The sequence below is a fragment of the Bos javanicus genome, chromosome 2 (assembly GCF_032452875.1).
Source record: "Bos javanicus breed banteng chromosome 2, ARS-OSU_banteng_1.0, whole genome shotgun sequence".
Classification (NCBI taxonomy): domain Eukaryota; kingdom Metazoa; phylum Chordata; class Mammalia; order Artiodactyla; family Bovidae; genus Bos; species Bos javanicus.
Window position 1 is genome coordinate 120,235,279 of NC_083869.1, and position 20,427 is coordinate 120,255,705.

Genomic DNA, 20,427 nt, shown 5'->3' on the forward strand with positions numbered 1-20,427 from the left:
GACAACCGTCCCCCACAGAGCAGGCTCCATGGTGCTGGCCATCCCCTGGCCCAGGCATCTTTAACCCTGGAGTGCAGGACTGGAGGTGTTATCTCTTCCTGCAGAGCAGAAGCCATGCTGCCTGCTGCCTGGTCATCCCTGGGCCCCAGGGAAGGGAGCATGACAGCCTCTCATCTCACTCAGGTGACTCGGGCCCAGAAAAGGGGAGCCAGGTGCCCTGGTGGGAACTTGGACAAACATTTTTATTTGCTGCAATGACATGTGGTTTGTGTCTGGTCTCAGGTCCTGCCCAGGCCCAGGACAAAATTCACAAGAAATCAAGCAGGAGCATAGATGATGATCACTTAATTTCATCATAAGAAGAACATTCAAAGAGACTGTGCCCTCCACACCTGTCATTGTGACTAAAATGAAAAACAGTGACAATACCTGATGGTGGTGTGGATGCAGAGAAACGGTAGCCCTCATGTGCTGCTGATGGAATCCAGTTATGTGGCCACTCTGCTAACAGTTTGGCAGTTCCTCCTTTTTCGTTTTTTTCTGAAGGAGGGGAGAGGTGGTGGTGGTGGTAGAAATTTCTTAATAGACAAAAACAAAACAAAAGAAAAACCAAACTACACGTGCACAACCATATGACCTAGCAATTCCACTCCTGGGCATGTATCCCAGAGAAACGGAAGGAAATGAAATGTTCACAGAAAAACCTGTCCTTGAAGATTTGTGGCAGCTTGAATTAAAACAGGCAAAACTGGATCAGCCTTGAGGTCCGTGCACACGAGTACTGTTAAACATGCCCTAAAATCCACTCACCCCCAGACACTGCCCAGTGGCACAAAGGAGCCAACTGGGATTCTTGCTCTGGTGAATCTCCAGGGAATTAGGCTGAGTGGAAAATGGCAAACACCAAAGACTGCACAATTCCATTCATGTAACTTATTTGAAGTGACAGAATTCTAGGACAAAAGGACAGGTGTTAGGGTCAGAAGGTTATAAAGGGACCCGGGGGCTTGGAGCTGCTCAGTATCTTGACTGTGGTGTGTTTACATGAACTCACACATGTGATAAGATGTACAGAATCTACACACACACAAGTGAGAACGCGTAAAATAGCAGACTCTGAATAGAAATGTGAAAATCTGTGAATTGTACCATGAGAGAGAATAGGAGCAAGCATACAAGCATACTGTATTATTTCTTGCAACCACATGTGACTCTACAGTTAGATCAGACATCCAAATTAAAAAAAAAAGGGACTGGGAACTCAAGACTAATAGTGGAATAACAAACCTTTAACCTACATCCTGGTCAAAAGAATCAATCAATTAATTAAGGGCCTGCCCAGGAATTAGTCTCTCCTGACCTTTAGCCAAGAATTTTCTGAGCACAGGATTGTGCGGGGGACAGAGGCAGCTGTGGGGTGGGGGGCAGAGGCAGGAAGGAGGCCCCAGCGGGCAGGTCCTCTGGGAGCTGGAGGGTAACCTGGGTTAGTGTGGTGAGTGGGTGGAACAGCAGGTCAAGGTGGAGGAACCCGGACGCTCTTCCTGAGTGGGGGGCACCTGGGCAGGAAGATGCTGGTGGCCAGTGCAGTGTGGCTCGGGGGTGAGGGGGCCTGAGTTGGGAGGGGGCCACCCAGGTCCACTGGGGTGGGTGAGGCAGAGAGGGTTTTTTCCCTTTGAAAAGAATTTCTTAATTTTGATTTTAAAAAAGCACAACATGGAAGTTGCCATCTTAACAATTCTTAAGACACAGTTCAGTGGTGCTAAGTCTATTCACATGGTTGGCCCCAGACCTCCAGAACGTGGTCATTTTGCAAAACTGAAAGTCTGTATCCATTAAACAACTCCTCAGTTCCCCCTTCCTCTCAGCTACTGGCAGCCGCCATCCAACTTTTCATTTCTAATCATTTGACTGCTTGAAATGCCTTTGTTGTTCAGTCGCTCAGTCCTGTCCGACTCTTTGTGACCCCATGGACTGTAGAACACCAGGCTTCCCTGTCGTTCACTTTCTCCTGGAGCTTGCTCAAACTAATGTCCACTGAGTTGGTGATGCCATCCAGCCATCTCATCCTCTGTCACCCCCTTCTCCTCCTGCCTTCAATCTTTCCCAGCATCAGGGTCTAGAAAAGACCCTGAGTCAGCTCTTCAGACTAGGTGGCCAAAGTGTTGGAGTTTCAGCTTCAGCATCAGTTCTTCCAATGAATATTCAGGGTTTAATTCCTTTAGGATTGACTGGTTTGATCTCTTTGTAGTCCAAGGGACTCTCAAGAGTCTTCTCCAACACCACAGTTCAAAAGTATCAATTCTTCAGTGCCCAGCCTTCTTTATCGTCTAACTCTCACATCTGTATGTGACTATGGGAAAAACCATAGCTTTGACTATATGGACCTTTGTTAGCAAAGTAATGTCTCTGCTTTTTAATACACTGTTTAGGTTTCTCTTGGCTTTTCTTTCAAAGAGCTTACTTGGGATGCCTAATGAAGTAAAACCACATAGTATTTGTCTTTTTGTGACTGGCGTACTTCATTGAGACTTCCCTGATGACTCAGGAGTGAAGAATCCACCTGCCAATGCAGGAGACATGGGATTGATCCCTGAATCAGAAAAATCCCCTGATATTTACTATGGACAGAGGAACCTGGCAGGAAACAGTCCGTGGGATGGCAAAAGAGTCAGACACAACTTAGCAACTAAACAACAACAACCGCAACTGCATCACTGAGCATCATGTCCTCAAGGTTCATCCATGTAATAGGAGGTATCACACTTTCCTTCCTTTTGAAGGCAGCATAATATTCCACTGGGGCTTCCCTGGTGGCGTAGATGGTAAGTAATTCACCTGCAATGCGGGAGATCTAGGTTTGATCCCTGGGACAAGAAGATCCCCTGGACGAGTGCATGACAACCCACCCCAGTATTCTTGCCTGGAGAATCCCCATAAGGTGGAAAAGAGTCAGACCATAAGGTGGAAAAGAGTCAGACACAACTGAGCAGCTAAGAACAATATTCCCTTGTGGAGTTGTATCATGCTTTGCTTATCCATTTGTCTGCTGTGGATGTTGAGTTGCTTGCACCTCTTGGCTACTGTGAATAACGCTGCTAAAATGTGAGTGTGCAAATACCTCTTTCAGACCTTGCTTTCAATTGCTGAGGATATACATCCAGAAGTCAGATTGTTGGATTGGAGGAATGCTTTTGAACCCAACTTGGGGTTACCGAAACCTTTTAGCTCCTTATCAGAAGCTTTTCCTGTGAGTGTGTGTGGCCTGTGGAGAGAACAGACTCACCTCTGCCTTCCATTTACCTGTTCAATGAAGCAGAGGTCAACTTCAGTTAATGGGGCACTGGGCCCACGGCTGTCGACCCGTTACAGGCACCTTACACACACACACACACAAACGCAAACAGCACTGCAGACCCAGCACTTCAGTAACTGAAGACACGGACAAGGCCCCCACTCTGCTGTCACCTCCAGTCCCATCCTTCTCCACAGCAGAAGCTGGGCCCAGGCTCTCAGGTGCCCCCACTAGCCCACTGCCCACACCTCCTGCCCAGGTCAAGTCTGGTGAGGAGCTGAGCAGGGGGCAGGGCAGACAGGCCTCCCCATGGATCTCTGCCTCAGGGCGCCAGGGAACTAACCCAGGCCCCTGGCCCAGGCTGTGTGCCTCCAGCCCACCCCCCTCAGCACTGGGAACCAAACCAGGCCAAGGTTGAGTCTCAGAAAACGCTGAACACGTGAAGGAAGGAGAGATGGTTCTCCCACAGGACTTGGTGAGCAGAGGGCTGGGAGGAGCCTCAGTCAGGACCTTGAAAATGTTCCTCAGGCCTAAGACATCTGCACCCTAATCCCCACCCCACCCTGAGGAGACAGCTGGGGACCATCCTGGGAGGGAGGGACCTGAATCCTCAGGACCCCTACTGGCTCAGCCACACCCACCACATGCCCCTGGCAACAGGACTCAAAGTCATAGGGCAGGTGAGGGGCAGGGTGTGGCCACCCGCGAAACTGGGAGGGACAAGGAGACTTTAATAGCAGGGATTTCAGCCCGGACAGCTAGTACTGACCTGGTACCTGGTGTCCCAGCCTTGCCTAAGACCCAGGGCAAGCCTTGCCCTCCCCAGGTCCCATCCTGACCCTACGCCATCACACCGTCATGCAGGGGGCCTGCGTGCTGCTGCTGCTGGGCCTGCGGCTACAGCTCTCCCTTGGCCTCATCCCAGGTAATCAGGCAGCTCCCAGCGCCCCCTACTCACAGGTGACGGCCCCAGGCTGACCTGACCAACACTCTCCCCTTGGGCAGTCGAGGAGGAAGACCCCGCCTTCTGGAACCGCCAGGCAGCCCAGGCTCTTGATGTGGCTAAGAAGCTGCAGCCCATCCAGACAGCCGCCAAGAATGTCATCCTCTTCTTGGGGGATGGTGAGTGCATGAGGCCAGCCCACCCCCTGTCCCCCGACAGGCCTGGAACCCTGTGATGCCGGCTGACCCAGGCTGGCACCGGGAACTCGGACCTGAGACACTGTGTACCTTCAGGGATGGGGGTGCCTACGGTGACAGCCACTCGGATCCTAAAGGGGCAGATGAATGGCAAACTGGGACCTGAGACACCCCTGGCCATGGACCAGTTCCCATACGTGGCTCTGTCCAAGGTAAGGTCAACTGTCCAAGGTAAGGTCTACACTAGAGGGGTGGGTGTGGGCCTAAGGAGCAGGGTAGGAGGGAAAGCCCCAGGAGGGTCTGGGGCTGAGATAGGGGCTGGGGCTGTAAGGATGGGCCCAGGGGCTGGGGCAGGAGCTGGGTGTCTACCTCAGCAGAGCTGAAGCCATCTATGCTCCCAGACATAGAACGTGGACAGACAGGTGCCAGACAGCGCAGGCACGGCCACCGCCTACCTGTGTGGGGTCAAGGGCAACTATAAGACCATTGGTGTAAGTGCAGCCGCCCGCTACAACCAATGCAACACGACAAGTGGGAATGAGGTCACGTCTGTGATGAACCGGGCCAAGAAAACAGGTGGGCTTGGGCGTCAGCTTCCCGGGCAGGGACAGGTTCAGAGACCTCGTGACCCACTGTGACCTCTGCCCCGCTCAGGGAAGGCAGTGGGAGTGGTGACCACGTCCAGGGTGCAGCACGCCTCCCCAGCCGGGGCCTACACGCACACGGTGAACCGAAACTGGTACTCAGACGCCGACCTGCCTGCCGATGCCCAGATGAACGGCTGCCAGGACATCGCCACTCAGCTGGTCTACAACATGGATATTGACGTGTGACACGATGAGCACGGGGCGGGGCTGGGCAGAGGGGGTGGGACACTCTCAACACAGTCCCAGGCAACCCACAGCCCTGGGGTCTTGAAGGATCTCCATGGGTTTGTGGGGGCGAGGAGGGGCACCCTGTAGGAGTTACAGGTGGGAACAGACCATCCCACAGACCTGGTGGAGGAGGTAGGGGCTGTGTGAGAGGAGTGAAGGGCCAGCCAGGCCCCTAACCCACCTGCCCTAATCTCTGGCTCCAGGTGATCCTGGGTGGAGGCCGAATGTACATGTTTCCTGAGGGAACCCCAGACCCTGAATATCCATATGATGTCAATCAGACCGGTGTCTGGAAGGACAAGCAGAATCTGGTACAGGAGTAGCAGGCCAAGCACCAGGTGATGGGGGTTCACGGGTGCGGGGGGTACAGCAGGGCCGGGCCTGGGGTGTCGGGCTATGGGCTGAGGCCTGGTTCTGCCCTCCCAGGGAGCCCAGTATGTGTGGAACCGCACGGCGCTCCTTCAGGCGGCTGATGACTCCAGTGTAACACACCTCATGGGTAACGAACCCGCTCACAACCACTGTCCTCCCCGGGATGGGTGCCACAGGCCACCCCCGTCCTCAGCTTGAGGGTCACCACTGCTCCCCTTTCCCACAGGCCTCTTTGAGCCAGCAGACATGAAGTATAATGTTCAGCAAGACCACACCAAGGACCCGACCCTGGAGGAAATGACAGAGGTGGCCCTGCGAGTGCTGAGCAGGAACCCCAGGGGCTTCTACCTCTTTGTGGAGGGTGAGTGGCAGCCCCTTGGGGAACAGAGGCGCGATGAGGGCCATCAGGGCAAGTTTGGTATCTTATATGTGACCTTCTTGCAGGAGGCCGCATTGACCACGGTCACCATGAAGGCAAAGCTTATATGGCGCTGACTGATGCAGTCATGTTTGACAATGCCATCGCCAAGGCTAACGAGCTCACTAGCGAACTGGACACGCTGATCCTTGCCACTGCAGACCACTCTCATGTCTTCTCTTTTGGTGGCTACACACTGCGTGGGACCTCCATTTTCGGTAAGCCCAGGGAGACTGGCAGGTCCTTGCCCCTAAGTTACGAGGCACAAAATGCTCTGAGCCAGTTCCCTCATCTGTCAAGTAGGGTAATAACAGCAACTGCCCTGCATCGCTCTGGTGAGGATTAAGTCACTGAACAGACAAGACCTGCCTAGGCTCTGCACACAGGGGGAGCCCCAAAGGCTGGGGTCAGTGTGATCACGGGGTCCCCTCTTCCCTGAAGGTCTGGCCCCCAGCAAGGCCTTAGACAGCAAGTCCTACACCTCCATCCTCTATGGCAATGGCCCTGGCTACGCGCTTGGTGGGGGCTCCAGACCTGATGTTAATGACAGCACAAGCGGTAAGTGTAGTGGGTGGGGTGCTGGGAGGTGGGGACCCTGGCCAGAAATTGTAGGGAGGGGAAGGCTGCCTCCCTTGTCACATTAACTCCCCACCTTCTGGCCAGAGGACCCCTCGTACCAGCAGCAGGCGGCTGTGCCCCTGTCTAGTGAGTCCCACGGGGGCGAGGACGTGGCGGTGTTCGCGCGCGGCCCACAGGTGCACCTGGTGCACGGCGTGCAGGAGGAGACCTTCGTGGCGCACATCATGGCCTTTGCGGGCTGCGTGGAGCCCTACACCGACTGCAATCTGCCGGCCCCCGCCAGGGTCCCCGACGCCGCGCACCTGGCGGCCAGCCCGCCTCCACTGGCGCTGCTCGCAGGGGCGATGCTGCTGCTGCTGGCTCCAACCTTGTACTAACTCCCACCAGTTCCAGGTCTCGGGATTTCCCGCTCTCCTGCCTAAAATCTCCCAGCGCAGGCCCTACCGAAGCTACCACCTCAGAGTCCCCACCCCGAAGTCCTATCCTAGCTGCCACTCCTGGAGACCCGACCCGGCCCCACCACCAGAGCTTCACCTCCCAGCATTGAAGGAGCCTCAGCTCACAGCCCTTCAAGGCCCAGCCTATCCCGGAGGCTGAGGCTCTGATTTCCCTGTGACACCCGTAGACCTACTGCCCGACCCCAACTTTGGTGGCTTAGGATTTTGTGTTCTGCTACCCTGAACCCCAGTAAGGGGGCTTGGACCATCCAGACTCCCCACACTGCCCACAGCTGAGGACCAGGCTGGCACGGTCCCAGGGGTCCCAGGCCCGGCTGGAACCCACACCTTGCCTTTCAGGCAACTCTGGGACTCTGGGGTTTCCGGGAGGCGTGGCTTCTTAGGAGGCGTGGCAACTGAGGAGGCGTGGCTCCTGGGGAGCTATGGCTTCCGGTCCTCTTGGAACCCACCCTGTGGGCACTTCGCCGGCCACGGAGACATCTGGGGTCAGGAGCCCCAGGGAACCCTGGACAGAGCCTTCAGCAGCCCCTCCTAGGAACCCAGGGTACCATTACAGAGAGGAGACAGCAACACAGAGGAGAGGAGACTTGTCCCAGGTCCTTCAGCTGCTCTGAAGGTGGCCCCGGTGTCCATTCCAGGCTGGGAGATCCCAGGAACAGCGGGGGAGCTGGGGGTGGGGACACAGGCCCCGCCCTCCTGGGCAGAAGGAAGCAGCCCTCAAATAAACTGTTCTAAGTGTGATACAGGAGTGATACGTGTGGGAAGAAAAACCCTTAGGTGGGGGCACAGAGTGTGTCTGTGTGTGTGGGGGGAGGGGTGATTCACATCAATAAGTCAGAGAGAGGCTGATGAGGGGCCGACACTGAACAAAGACCAAAGGTGGTGAGGGAGGGAGCAATGCAGAAGGACAGCGGTACAGGGGCCCCGAGGGAGTTAGCAGGGCCAGGTGAGGCCAGTGGCTGGACCAAGTTGGGGCTTTCCCCTCCCCCGAAGCCAGGCTTTCACCTTCTCTGAAAACAGAGAGACAGTCCTCAGCCCCAGTCCTCACCCTTCCTACCTCCCTGCCTGATGCCCAGGCAATCATCTGGTGGCGTGTCACCTCCCTGGTCCCATGAGTTCCACTAGATGTGGCCCTCAAGAAAAAGGGCTTCCCTATTGGCTCAGCTGGTAAAGAATCCTCCTGCAATGTAAGAGACCTGGGTTCGATCCCTGGGTTGGGAGGATACCTTGGAGAAGGGAATGGCTACCCACTCCAGTATTCTTGCCTGGATAATCCCCATGGACAGAAGAGTCTGGCAGGCTGCAGATCATAAGGTGGAAAAGAGTCAGACATGACTGAGCAACTAAGCACAATATTCCATTGGAGAGTTATATCATACTTTGTTTATCCATTTGTCTCCTGTGGATGGTTGAGTGGCTTGCGTCTCTTGGCTACTGTGAGTAATGCTACTCTTAGGTAGGTAGAATAGGGAAAAGGAGTCCAAAATGGCGGTGCCTAAAAGACAAGGAAGGTCCGAGGACCAGAGTGAAGACTTCAGGCAGAACAAACAGAACAAACAGCACTCTTGGCTAAGCCCAGTTTGCATAGGGCAGGCCCAGGTGGAGGAAAAAAAAAATAAAAGGAGGAGCCAAGCGCTTTCTCTTGGACTCTCTCTCCCACGTGTGTGCGCTCTTTTCTTTCTCTCTCTCTCTCTCTCTCCTGCTATCTTCTTAGTAAAATAGAGCTGTAACATTGATTTGTCTAAGAGCTGTAGCACGGTTTGTCCAAGACCCAAGAGCTGTGATGCGCCGAGGGCTTTAATGGCTCCAAATCTTTGTTGTGACGAGACAAAGAACTGAGGAACATACACTCGTGTGACATCTATGGTGCTGTGACTCAGATATAACCTGGTGAAACAACCTCTGTGTGGAAGAGGCCAAGCACAGCAGGAGCCCAACTCAGTGAAGCTCCCACGCTAGAAGCGGAAGGCGAAGAAACCCAGCTCAGGGGAAGGCCCGTTTTGCTGGAAACCGGGACAGCGAAAAACGAACTCAGCAGAAAGCTCACGTGGCCCAGTCTCGGATTCCAGAAGACCTCCGATTAAGGTAAGAGGTCCTCGCTCCTATGGCTGGAAGGACCCTTACAATCTCTCGTTTCTTGTTTCCTCGAACCTCCCGCAAACAGGTGGGCGGCAAGGGGCACAATTGAGGGACTCTGGAGAGGCTACTCCTCAGCATGTCCCAAAGGCGCTATCTGCTGAGCCCCAGTAGCTGTTACCCAAGCCGGTGGGGGTTCTTCTGTCCTTTCTCTTCTCTGTGCCAAAGATTAGACCAATGAAACTGTGAGCACCGGTCAGATATTTAGCAAATTTTCCAGCGGGCTATGAAGGGGATTCCTTGGCATGTTTTTCCCACTGCTTTTTCCTCCTGTCCTTCAGCTCTCTCCCGGGACTCAAGCCTGGCCAAAACTAATGAAACTCAGGCTCTGATGTCTCATTGCAAAAATTCCTTGAGAGACAAAGCGGTAAGAGGTAGATTTGTTAGGATCCAGAGAGAAGCCACCCTTCAGGGTGTGAACCATTGCTGAGGGCAGGGGCTTCCAATAGGCCTGGCTAGGTTTTGTGAAGGGATGGAATTCATATGCTAATGAGTGAGAGGATCATCCCAGCCATTGGGGAACCACCCACTCCGCCCTCTTTTGACCTTGTGCCTTGGAGCTGTCCTGCCACCTCTGGATGTGTCCGTTGGCTTATAGATTGGGGATTAAGGTTTACTTGAAGTTGACTTGTCATCTTGGACCCAATTGATTTTAATTGGTTTACATTATACCCTTGTGCTATGTCATTCTTTCAAAGGTTGTGCTCTGCCCCCTTCCCTCCTGTTTCATGCTCTTTTCCTGAGCCCCATCCAGACCCACAAGGCTGCCTCTACAATCTTCTGGAGAGACAACCAGAAAATAGTTGGCCTTGGGAGGGAAATACTCTATAAGATTTCCCCCCTCTTGAACCCCCTAATCCTACCCAATACTGGTCACACTGGAGATCTTGGGGACGCCCAAACTCCAGTCCGGGGGATCCCAGGAGGTCATCACACCTTGACCTGCCTAGGGATCGGTCTTCAAAAGGTTGTCAGGCTCAACCTGTTCGGGGATCCTCTAGTCCCAGGGGTCCCAGGAGGTCGTCACGCCTCGACCTGCCCAGGGACCCAATCCTCGGGAGGCCGTCACACCTCGACCTGCCCGGAGATTCGATCTCTAGGAGGCTGTCATGCCTCAGCCTGCCTGGGGATCTGCACCCTGACCCAGGGACGCCTGGCTCTCAGGTTGCAACAGTTCTGGGTAAGATGAACTTAAATCATATCTATTCCCGTCTACAGTGGGCAAAACAAACCTCTTAATTCTACCCAGCATTGGTCATACTGGAGATCTTGGGGACGCCCAAACTCCAGTCCAGGGGGTCCCAGGAGGTCATCACACCTTGACCTGCCTAGGGGTCAGTCTTCGAAAGGTTGTCACGCCTCAACCTGTTTGGGGATCCTCTAGTCCCAGGGGTCCCAGGAGGTCATCATGCCTCGACCTGCCCAGGGATTCGATCTCTAGGAGGCTGTCACGCCTCAGCCTGCCTGGGGATCTGCACCCTGACCCAGGGATGCCTGGCTCTCAGGTTGTAACAGTTCTGGGTAGGATAAGCTTTAGAAAGACTCACCCCTAAGGAAGTCCACCCATGGAAACATAAAGAAGCCTATTACTTGTGGGACTTTGCCCAGTCTCAGCAATAACTCAGGAGCCCAATGAGAACCCCATTGCCTTTCTGGAAAGGCTAAAAGAGGCACTCCAATAGTTTACCAACCTGGACTTAGACTCTTATGAGGGACGGGTGATTTTAAAGGATAAATTCCTGTCCCAATGTGCATCAGATATCAGAATTAAGTTATAGCAGCTACAACAGCAGGACCCTGCTGCCTCTTTAGATGAGATGGTCCAGACAGCCACCAATACCTTTTATAACAGGGAACAGGAGAAGGAGGCCAAGGCCCAGGAGAAGGAGAGAAAGAAAGAGACAAGGCATGCCCAGATGCTGGCCGCCCTCCAGAGAAGCCCTATGGCAAACCCCAAGTCCTTGAGGGACAAGGCACAAGACAGATGCCTGATCTGTAGATAGGCGGGGCATTGGGCCAAAGAGTGTCCAAACCGTGACAAGTCTCCTAGAACGGCTTGCCACAAATGCCATCAACTGGGACATTGGGCGGCACTCTGCCCTCAGGACCCAAGAGCCTCAAGATCAAGCGCCAAGCCTACCCTCAGATGGTTCAAGAGGACTGAAGCGGCCCACTCTAGCCAGCCCACCTGTCACAGATAACCATCACGGGGCTGGAGCCAAGGGTGCAGCTGGATGTGGCAGGTAGGTCCGAGAATTTCTTGGTTGACACAGGGGCTACCTACTCTGTCTTGATCTCCTACTCCGGAGCCTTCTCCTCCCAAACCTGTACCATTTTGGGTGCTACAGGAAAAGCAACTACTAAAAGATTCACCCGAGCATTTCTTTGTTGCTGGGATGGACAAATATTTTCCCACCAGTTTCTGGTGGTCCCTGAGTGTCCTACCCCCTTATTGGGAAAAGATATACTCACTAAACTGGGGACCACCCTTGTGATGGGAAGTTTTTCAGCCCCTAGAGCTCTACAGCTCCTGGTTACTACTGAAGAAAGCGTTACACCTTCAATAGAGAGGGACCAAAAATTATGGGAAGACAAAATTAACCCCCAGGTGTGGGATCAGGGGATTCCTGGACGAGCCCACCAAGCTGAACCGGTCATCATTGTCCTCCGAGATCCCACTCGGTTTCCTAATTGGAAACAATATCCTCTCAAAAGAGAGGCTCGGGAGGGACTACAGCCTTTAATAAATAAATTCCTTGCTTGTGGGCTGCCATGTAACACCCCAATCCTCTCAGTAAAGAAAACAGATGGAACCTGGCGAATGGTTCAAGATCTCCAGATTATAAATGAAGCTGTAGTCCCCCTCCATCCCACAGTACCCAATCCCTATGTAATCTTGGAAGAAATCCCACCCAGTGCCAAGTGGTTTACAGTCTTGGATCTCAAAGATGCATTTTTTTGCATACCACTGGCTAAAGAATCCCAATACCTTTTTACCTTTGAGTGGGAAGCCCCAGGAGAAAAACACCAACAGATGACTTGGACAGTATTACCTCAGGGGTTCAGAGATAGCCCCCACCTGTTTGGACAGGCCCTTAGCCAGGATCTCCTAGATCTGGACCTGGGACATAATGGGAAAATATTACAATACATAGATGACCTACTAATCTGCTCTCCAGATGAGAAAAGTGCCCAACAACATGCAATTCAGGTTCTAAACTTCTTGGCAGAAAGGGGATATAAAGTCTCCCGTGCTAAGGCACAGATGGTCGAGACAAAGGTCACTTACCTGGGAGTTCAGATTATACATGGTCCAGGAGGCTGTTCTGATCGGGTACAAGGAATTCTCCAGTTGCCCTCCCCCACAACTCGAAAACAATTGCGAGCTTTCCTGGGGCTAACTGGTTATTGTAGAATCTGGATACCCAACTATGGTCTAATTGCCCAGGCCTTATATGAAAGCTTAAAGGGACGAGATGATTCAATCCCACTGATGTGGGGAACTCCTCAAAAGGAGGCAGAGGCTACACTAAAACAGGCCTTAACTCAGGCACCTGCCTTGAGGTTGCCAGACCCAGAAAAAGCATTCCAACTTTATGTCCATGAAGGAGAGGGAATAGCCTTGGGAGTGTTAACTCAAAGGTTGGGATCTGAGCCCCAGCCTGTAGCTTACTTATCCAAGAGGCTTGATCCAACTTCCCGAGGTTGGCCCCCCTGCCTTCGAAATCTTGCAGCTATAGCAATCATGATAGAAGATGCTTTAAAACTCTCCTTTGGGGGCAAACTAACTATTTTTACCAGCCACCAAGTAAAACAACTCCTAAATGGGAGAGGCCATTTATGGATGTCTGATCAAAGAATCCTCAGATATATGGAAAATCCAGGCCTCACTATATCCCCTTGTGAGGTTCTTAACCCAGCCACCCTCCTCCCTACCCCCGAGGGCTCTCTCCCCTTTCACTCTTGTCTAGAAACCTTAGACCACTGGACAAAATCCCGAGAGGGATTGTCAGAAGATTCTCTGACCAATCCTGAGGAAATCTGGTACACTGATGGAAGCAGCTTTGTCTTGGATGGAAAAAGAAGAGCCGGGTATGCAGTAGTCTCCAATTTTGAGACCATAGAGGCTAAACCTCTGCCACCAGTTACTTCAGCCCAATTAGCTGAGCTCATAGCCCTGCCTCAAGCTTTAGAGCTGGGAAAAGGAAAAAGAATAGCCATTTACACTGACTCCAAGTATGCCTTTCTGGTGCTACATGCACATGCGGCTGTTTGGAAAGAAAGGGGCCACTTGACCACCTGAGGGTCCCCAATCAAATATGGTGATCAGATTCTTCGACTCTTAGAGGCGGTCCATCTGCCTACTGAGATTTCAGTCTCCCACTGTAAAGGACACCAAAAAGGGAACACAGAAGTGGCACGAGGGAACCAAGCAGCTGATCAGGCAGCTAGGAGAGCAGCATTACAGAACCATGACCTAATAGGGATTGCCACCTTAGTTCCACAGACTAATTTGCCAGAAACTCCTTCATATACTGAAGGTGAGATTCTTAAAGCTAAGAGTGAGGGCTTTCAAGAAGATCATATGGGGTGGTTCCAAAAGGAGGGACTCCTTTTTCTGCCTGGAAACCTCCAATGGAAGTTGGTTAACTCCTTACATGCCACTACTCATTTAGGAAAAAAGGCCCTCCAAAGATTACTAGAAAGGTCCTTCAGAGGAACAGGCCTCCAAACAACTATAAGACAGGTGGTGTCCTCTTGTCCCACTTGCCAATTAAACAACCCCCAAGGAGCTCGAAGACCCCAGCTGGCCCAGCCCATCCAGTGACGTGGGGCCTACCCAGGAGAGAACTGGCAGATGGACTTCACCCAGATGACAGTTTCTCAAGGGTATAAATACCTATTAGTTATGATAGATACATTCACAGGATGGATTGAAGGCTTTTCCACCCAGACTGAGAAGGCTGAGGAAGTGGTAAAAAAACTGCTCCATGAAATCATTCCAAGATTTGGTCTGCCCAGGTCATTACAAAGTGATAATGGGACATCATTTACTTCTAAGGTCACCCAAGGAGTCTCGAAAGCATTGGGCATTACTTATTATCTCCATTGTGCCTGGAGGCCTCAATCTTCAGGAAAAGTAGAAAGAGCCAATCAATTCTTAAAATCAGCGATAAAAAAGATAACCTAGGAGACCTCCCTGGGATGGAAGGAGGCTTTACCAATAGCTCTCCTCCGCACCCGCATTGCCCATAAGGAACAGGTTGGTCTTAGTCCTTATGAGATGCTATATGGGAGACCTTTTGTTTATATCAATGACCTCTTCCTAGATCCAGAGGTTCAGACCCTCCAGTCTTATACCATGACCATTGGGCAATTCCAACAGGATATACGCTTGTGGGGTATGAACCAGGACCCAAAAGATTCTAAAGAGTCACCACTATATGCTCCAGGAACTCAAGTCCTAATTAAAGTCTGGAAAGATGGGTCCCCAAAGGCTCAACTGCAGCCCACATGGAAGGGCCCCTACCCTGTAATACTTTCTACCCCCACAGCAGTCAAGGTACCAGGACATGACTCCTGGATTCACTACTCACGAGTCAAGCCATGGAAGAAAACAGAGGACACTCAATACACCTGTGAGCCCCTGGGAGATCTCAGATATCTATTCAGAACTACCAATGAGTGCCATTCTAATGAACACCCCCAAAATCTGGTTTCTGGGGATAAGATTTCTCAGGATAACTCTAAGGAGCCAACAGAGCTTGACAGAGACTGTACTCCAAAACAGACAGGAGATAGATCTTCTGATCCCTGAACAAGGAGGGACTTGAGCTATCCTGGCGATGTGAATTTAAAATTGACCAATGTCCCTACTAGTCATTGTTATGCTATATTGATGATGCCTAGGATTATTCCATGTACTGTCAATTGTCTAACCTGTTTTTTCTCTGTCCAGGTCAACCAGCTACAACATGCAGTGCCAATTCAACAAAGATATAAAACTACAGCTGACCACGGAAAATATCACACACCCTTGGACACCGCTATAAGGACTCTGAGGTTTGAGACTAGCAAGAGGGGGAGGCCCAATACCCCTCGCCACCCCAGTTCAGCAGGAAGTAGCCAGAAAGACCTCGATGCCCCTATTCCCAAATAATTGGGCCTCCCATCTCTTGAGGGGGGAATGTTAGGTAGGTAGAATGGGGAAAAGGAGTCCAAAATGGCGGTGGCTAAAAGACAAGGAAGGTCCGAGGACCAGAATGAAGACTTCAGGCAGAACAAACAGAACAAACAGCACTCCTGGCTAAGCCCAATTTGCATAGGGCAGGCCCAGGTGGAGGAAAAAACATATAAAAGGAGGAGCCAAAGCGCTTTCTCTCGGACTCTCTCTCCCACATGTGTGCGCTCTTTTCTTTTTCTCTCTCTCTCTCCTGCTATCTTCTAAGTAAAATAGAGCTGTAACACTGATTTGCGTAAGAGCTGTAGCACGGTTTGTCCAAGACCCAAGAGCTGTGACGCGCCGAGGGCTTTAATGTCTGTCGCCCCAAATCTTTGTTGTGACGAGACAAAGAACTGAGGAACATACACTCGTGTGACACTACTAAAATGTGAGTGTGCAAATACCTCTTCTAGATCTTGATTTCAATTCTTGGGGATACACCCCCAGAAGTGGGATTGTTGGATGTGAGAATGCTTTTTGAACCCAACCTGGGGTTACTGAAACCCTAGCTCCTTATCAGAAGCTGTTCCTGCGAGTGTGTGTGGCCTGTGGAGAGAACAGACTCACCTCTGCCTTCCATTTACCTCTCCAATGGAGCAGAGGTCAACTTCAGTTAATGGGGCACTGGGCCCACGGCTGTCGACCCGTTTCAGGCACCTTACACACACACACACACACACACACACACACACACACACAGCATTGCAGACCCAGCACTTCAGTAACTGAAGACACAGACAAGGCCCCCGCTCTGCTGTCACCTCCAGTCCCATCCTTCTCCACAGCAGAAGCTGGGCCCAGGCTCCCAGGTGCCCCCACTAGCCCACTGCCCACACCTCCTGCCCAGGTCAAGTCTGGTGAGGAGCTGAGCAGGGGGCAGGGCAGACAGGCCTCCCCATGGATCTCTGCCTCAGGGCACCAGGGAACTAACCCAGGCCCCTGGCCCAGGCTATGTCCCTAAGCACTGGGAACCAAACCAGGCCAAGGCTGAGTCTCAGAAAACACTGAACACATGAAGGAAGAAGAGACGGTCCTCCCACAGGACTTGGTGAGCAGAGGGCTGGGAGGAGCCTCAGTCAGGACCTTGAAAATGTTCCTCAGGCCTAAGACATCTGCACCCTAATCCCCACCCCACCCTGAGGAGACAGCTGGGGACCATCCTGTGAGGGAGGGACCTGAATCCTCAGGACCCCTACTGGCTCAGCCATACCCACCACATGCCCCTGGCAACAGGGCTCAAAGTCATAGGGCAGGTGAGGGGCAGGGTGTGGCCACCTGGGAAACTGGGAGGGACACGGAGACTTTAATAGCAGGGACAAGGTCTATCTAGATTTAAGCTGAGGCAGTGAAGCTGCAGCCGGTCCCTGGTGTCCAGCCTTGCCCGAGACCCGGCCTCCCCAGGTCCCATCCTGACCCTCCGCCATCACACAGCCATGCAGGGGGCCTGCGTGCTGCTGCTGCTGGGCCTGCGGCTACAGCTCTCCCTCGGCCTCATCCCAGGTAATCAGGCGGCCCCCAGCAGCCCCTACTCACAGAGGGCAGCAGCAGGCTGACCTGACCAACACTCTCCCCTTGGGCAGCCGAGGAAGAAAACCCCGCCTTCTGGAACCGCCAGGCAGCCCAGGCCCTTGATGTGGCTAAGAAGCTGCAGCCCATCCAGACAGCTGCCAAGAATGTCATCCTCTTTCTGGGGGATGGTGAGTGCATGAGGCCAGCCCACCCCCTGTCCCCCGACAGGCCTGGAACCCTGTGATGCCGGCTGACCCAGGCTGGCACCGGGAACTCGGACCTGAGACACTGTGTACCTTCAGGGATGGGGGTGCCTACGGTGACAGCCACTCGGATCCTAAAGGGGCAGATGAATGGCAAGCTGGGACCTGAGACACCCCTGGCCATGGACCAGTTCCCATACCTGGCTCTGTCCAAGGTAAGGGCCAAATGACCTCAGGGTGGTCTACACCAGAGGGGTGGGTGTGGGCCTAGGGAGCAGGGTAGGAGGGAAAGCCCCAAGAGCGTTGGGGACTGAGATAGGAGCCAGGAGCTGGAGGATGGACCCAGGGCCTGGGTCAGTAGCTGAGTGTCTACCTCAGCAGAGCTGAAGGCGTCTCTGCCCCCAGACATACAACGTGGACAGACAAGTGCCAGACAGCGCAGGCACTGCCACGGCCTACCTGTGTGGAGTCAAGGGCAACTACAGAACCATTGGTGTAAGTGCAGCCGCCCGTTACAACCAATGCAACACGACACGTGGGAATGAGGTCACGTCTGTGATGAACCGGGCCAAGAAAGCAGGTGGGCTTGGGCGTCAGCTTCCCGGGCAGGGACGGGCTCAGAGACCTCAGTGGCCCACCGTGACCTCTGCCACCCTCAGGGAAGGCAGTGGGAGTGGTGACCACCACCAGGGTGCAGCACGCCTCCCCAGCCGGGGCCTACGCGCACACGGTGAACCGAAACTGGTACTCAGACGCCGACCTGCCTGCCGATGCCCAGAAGAATGGCTGCCAGGACATCGCCGCACAGCTGGTCAACAACATGGATATTGACGTGCGACACGATGAGCACGGGGCGGGACTGGGCAGAGGGGGTGGGACACTCTCAACACAGTCCCTGGGTTTGTGTGTGTGTATGTGTGGTGGGGTGGCACCATGTAGGAGGTGGGGACAGGCCTTCCCACAGACCTGGTGGGGGAGGTAGGGGCTGTGTGAGAGGAGTAAAGGGCCAGCCAGGCCCCTAACCCACCTGCCCTAATCTCTGGCTCCAGGTGATCCTGGGTGGAGGCCGAATGTACATGTTTCCTGAGGGGACCCCAGACCCTGAATACCCAGATGATGCCAGTGTGAATGGAGTCCGGAAGGACAAGCAGAACCTGGTGCAGGAGTGGCAGGCCAAGCACCAGGTGATGGGGGCTCACAGGTGCGGGGGTACAGTGGGGCCGGGCCTGGGGTGTCGGGCTATGGGCTGAGGCCTGGTTCTGCCCTCCCAGGGAGCCCAGTATGTGTGGAACCGCATGAAGCTCCTTCAGGCGGCCGATGACTCCAGTGTAACACACCTCATGGGTAACGACCCCACCCACCCCAACTGTTCTCCCCAGGATGGGTGCCACGGGCCACCCCCGTCCTCAGCTTGAGGGTCACCACTGCTCCCCTTTCCCACAGGCCTCTTTGAACCAGCAGACATGAAGTATAATGTTCAGCAAGACCACACCAAGGACCCGACCCTGGCGGAGATGACCGAGGCGGCCCTGCAAGTGCTGAGCAGGAACCCCCGGGGCTTCTACCTCTTTGTGGAGGGTGAGTGGCAGCCCCTTGGGGAACAGAGGTGTGATGGGGGCCATCAGGGTGGGTTTGGTATCTTATATGTGACTTACTTGCAGGAGGCCGCATTGACCACGGTCACCATGATGGCAAAGCTTATATGGCACTGACCGAGGCGGTCATGTTTGACAATGCCATCGCCAAGGCTAACGAGCTCACTAGCGAACTGGACACGCTGATCCTTGTCACTGCAGACCACTCTCATGTCTTCTCTTTTGGTGGCTACACACTGCGTGGGACCTCCATTTTCGGTAAGCCCAGGGAGACTGGCAGGTCCTTGCCCCTAAGTTACGAGGCACAAAGTGCTCTGAGCCAATTCCCTCATCTGTCAAGTGGGGTAGTAACAGCAACTGCCCTGCATCGCTCTGGTGAGGATTAAGTCACTGAACAGACAAGACCTGCCTAGGCTCTGCACACAGGGGGAGCCCCAAAGGCTGGGGTCAGTGTGATCACGGGGTCCCCTCTTCCCTGAAGGTCTGGCCCCCAGCAAGGCCTTAGACAGCAAGTCCTACACCTCCATCCTCTATGGCAATGGCCCTGGCTATGCGCTTGGCGGGGGCTCCAGACCTGATGTTAATGACAGCACAAGCGGTAAGTGTAGTGGGTGGGGCGTTGGGAGGTGGGGACCCTGGCCAAAATTGTAGGGAGGGGAAGGCTGCCTCCCTTGTCACATTAACTCCCCACCTTCTGGCCAGAGGAACCCTCGTACCGGCAGCAGGCGGCCGTGCCCCTGGCAAGCGAGACCCACGGGGGTGAGGACGTGGCGGTGTTCGCGCGCGGCCCACAGGCGCACCTGGTGCACGGCGTGCAGGAGGAGACCTTCGTGGCGCACATCATGGCCTTTGCGGGCTGCGTGGAGCCCTACACCGACTGCAATCTGCCGGCCCCCGCCACCGCCACCAGCGTCCCCGATGCCACGCACCTGGCGGCCAGCCCGCCTCCACTGGCGCTGCTGGCTGGGGCGATGCTGCTGCTGCTGGCGCCCACCTTATACTAACCCCCACCAGTTCCAGGTCTCGGGATTTCTCGCTCTCCTGCCCAAAATCTCCCAGCACAGGCCCCACCGGAGCTACCACCTCAGAGTCACCACCCCGAAGTCCTATCCTAGCTGCCACTCCTGGAGACCCGACCCAGCCCCACCACCAGAGCTTCACCTCCAAGCAGTGAAAGACTCAACTTCCAGCATTGAAGGAGCCTCAGCTCACAGCCCTTCAAGGCCCAGCCTATCCCGGAGGCTGAGGCTCTGATTTCCCTGTGACACCCATAGACCTACTGCCTGACCCCAACTTTGGTGGCTTGGGGTTTTGTGTTCTGCCACCCCAAACCCCCATTAAGGGGGCTTGGACCATCCAGACTCCCCACACTGCCCACAGCTGAGGACCAGGCTGGCACGGTCCCAGGGGTCCCAGGCCCGGCTGGAACCCACACCTTGCCTTTCAGGCGACCCTGGGACTCTGGGGTTTCCGGGAGGCGTGGCTTCTTAGGAGGCGTGGCAACTGAGGAGGCGTGGCTCCTGGGGAGCTATGGCTTCCGGTCCTCTTGGAACCCACCCTGTGGGCACTTTGCCGGCCCACGGAGACGTCTGGGGTCAGGAGCCCCATGGGTCCCTGGACAGAGCCC

At 54.1% G+C, this 20,427-nt stretch overlaps 1 protein-coding gene and 1 pseudogene across 1 annotated transcript; both read left to right on the forward strand.

Moving 5' to 3' along the window:
- The first annotated feature begins 4,119 nt into the window (after window positions 1-4,119).
- LOC133235890 (intestinal-type alkaline phosphatase-like) lies at window positions 4,120-7,053 on the forward strand (annotated as a pseudogene).
- Window positions 7,054-16,879: 9,826 nt separating this feature from the next.
- On the forward strand, window positions 16,880-19,948 carry LOC133230659 (intestinal-type alkaline phosphatase). The gene is made up of 11 exons (XM_061388397.1): window positions 16,880-16,993; window positions 17,074-17,190; window positions 17,305-17,420; window positions 17,611-17,785; window positions 17,865-18,037; window positions 18,255-18,389; window positions 18,477-18,549; window positions 18,649-18,783; window positions 18,867-19,058; window positions 19,282-19,398; window positions 19,503-19,948. Exons 1-11 carry the CDS (start codon window positions 16,927-16,929, stop codon window positions 19,802-19,804), a joined length of 1,602 nt encoding a protein of 533 aa, XP_061244381.1. The 5' UTR covers window positions 16,880-16,926; the 3' UTR covers window positions 19,805-19,948.
- The last annotated feature ends 479 nt before the right edge of the window (window positions 19,949-20,427 follow it).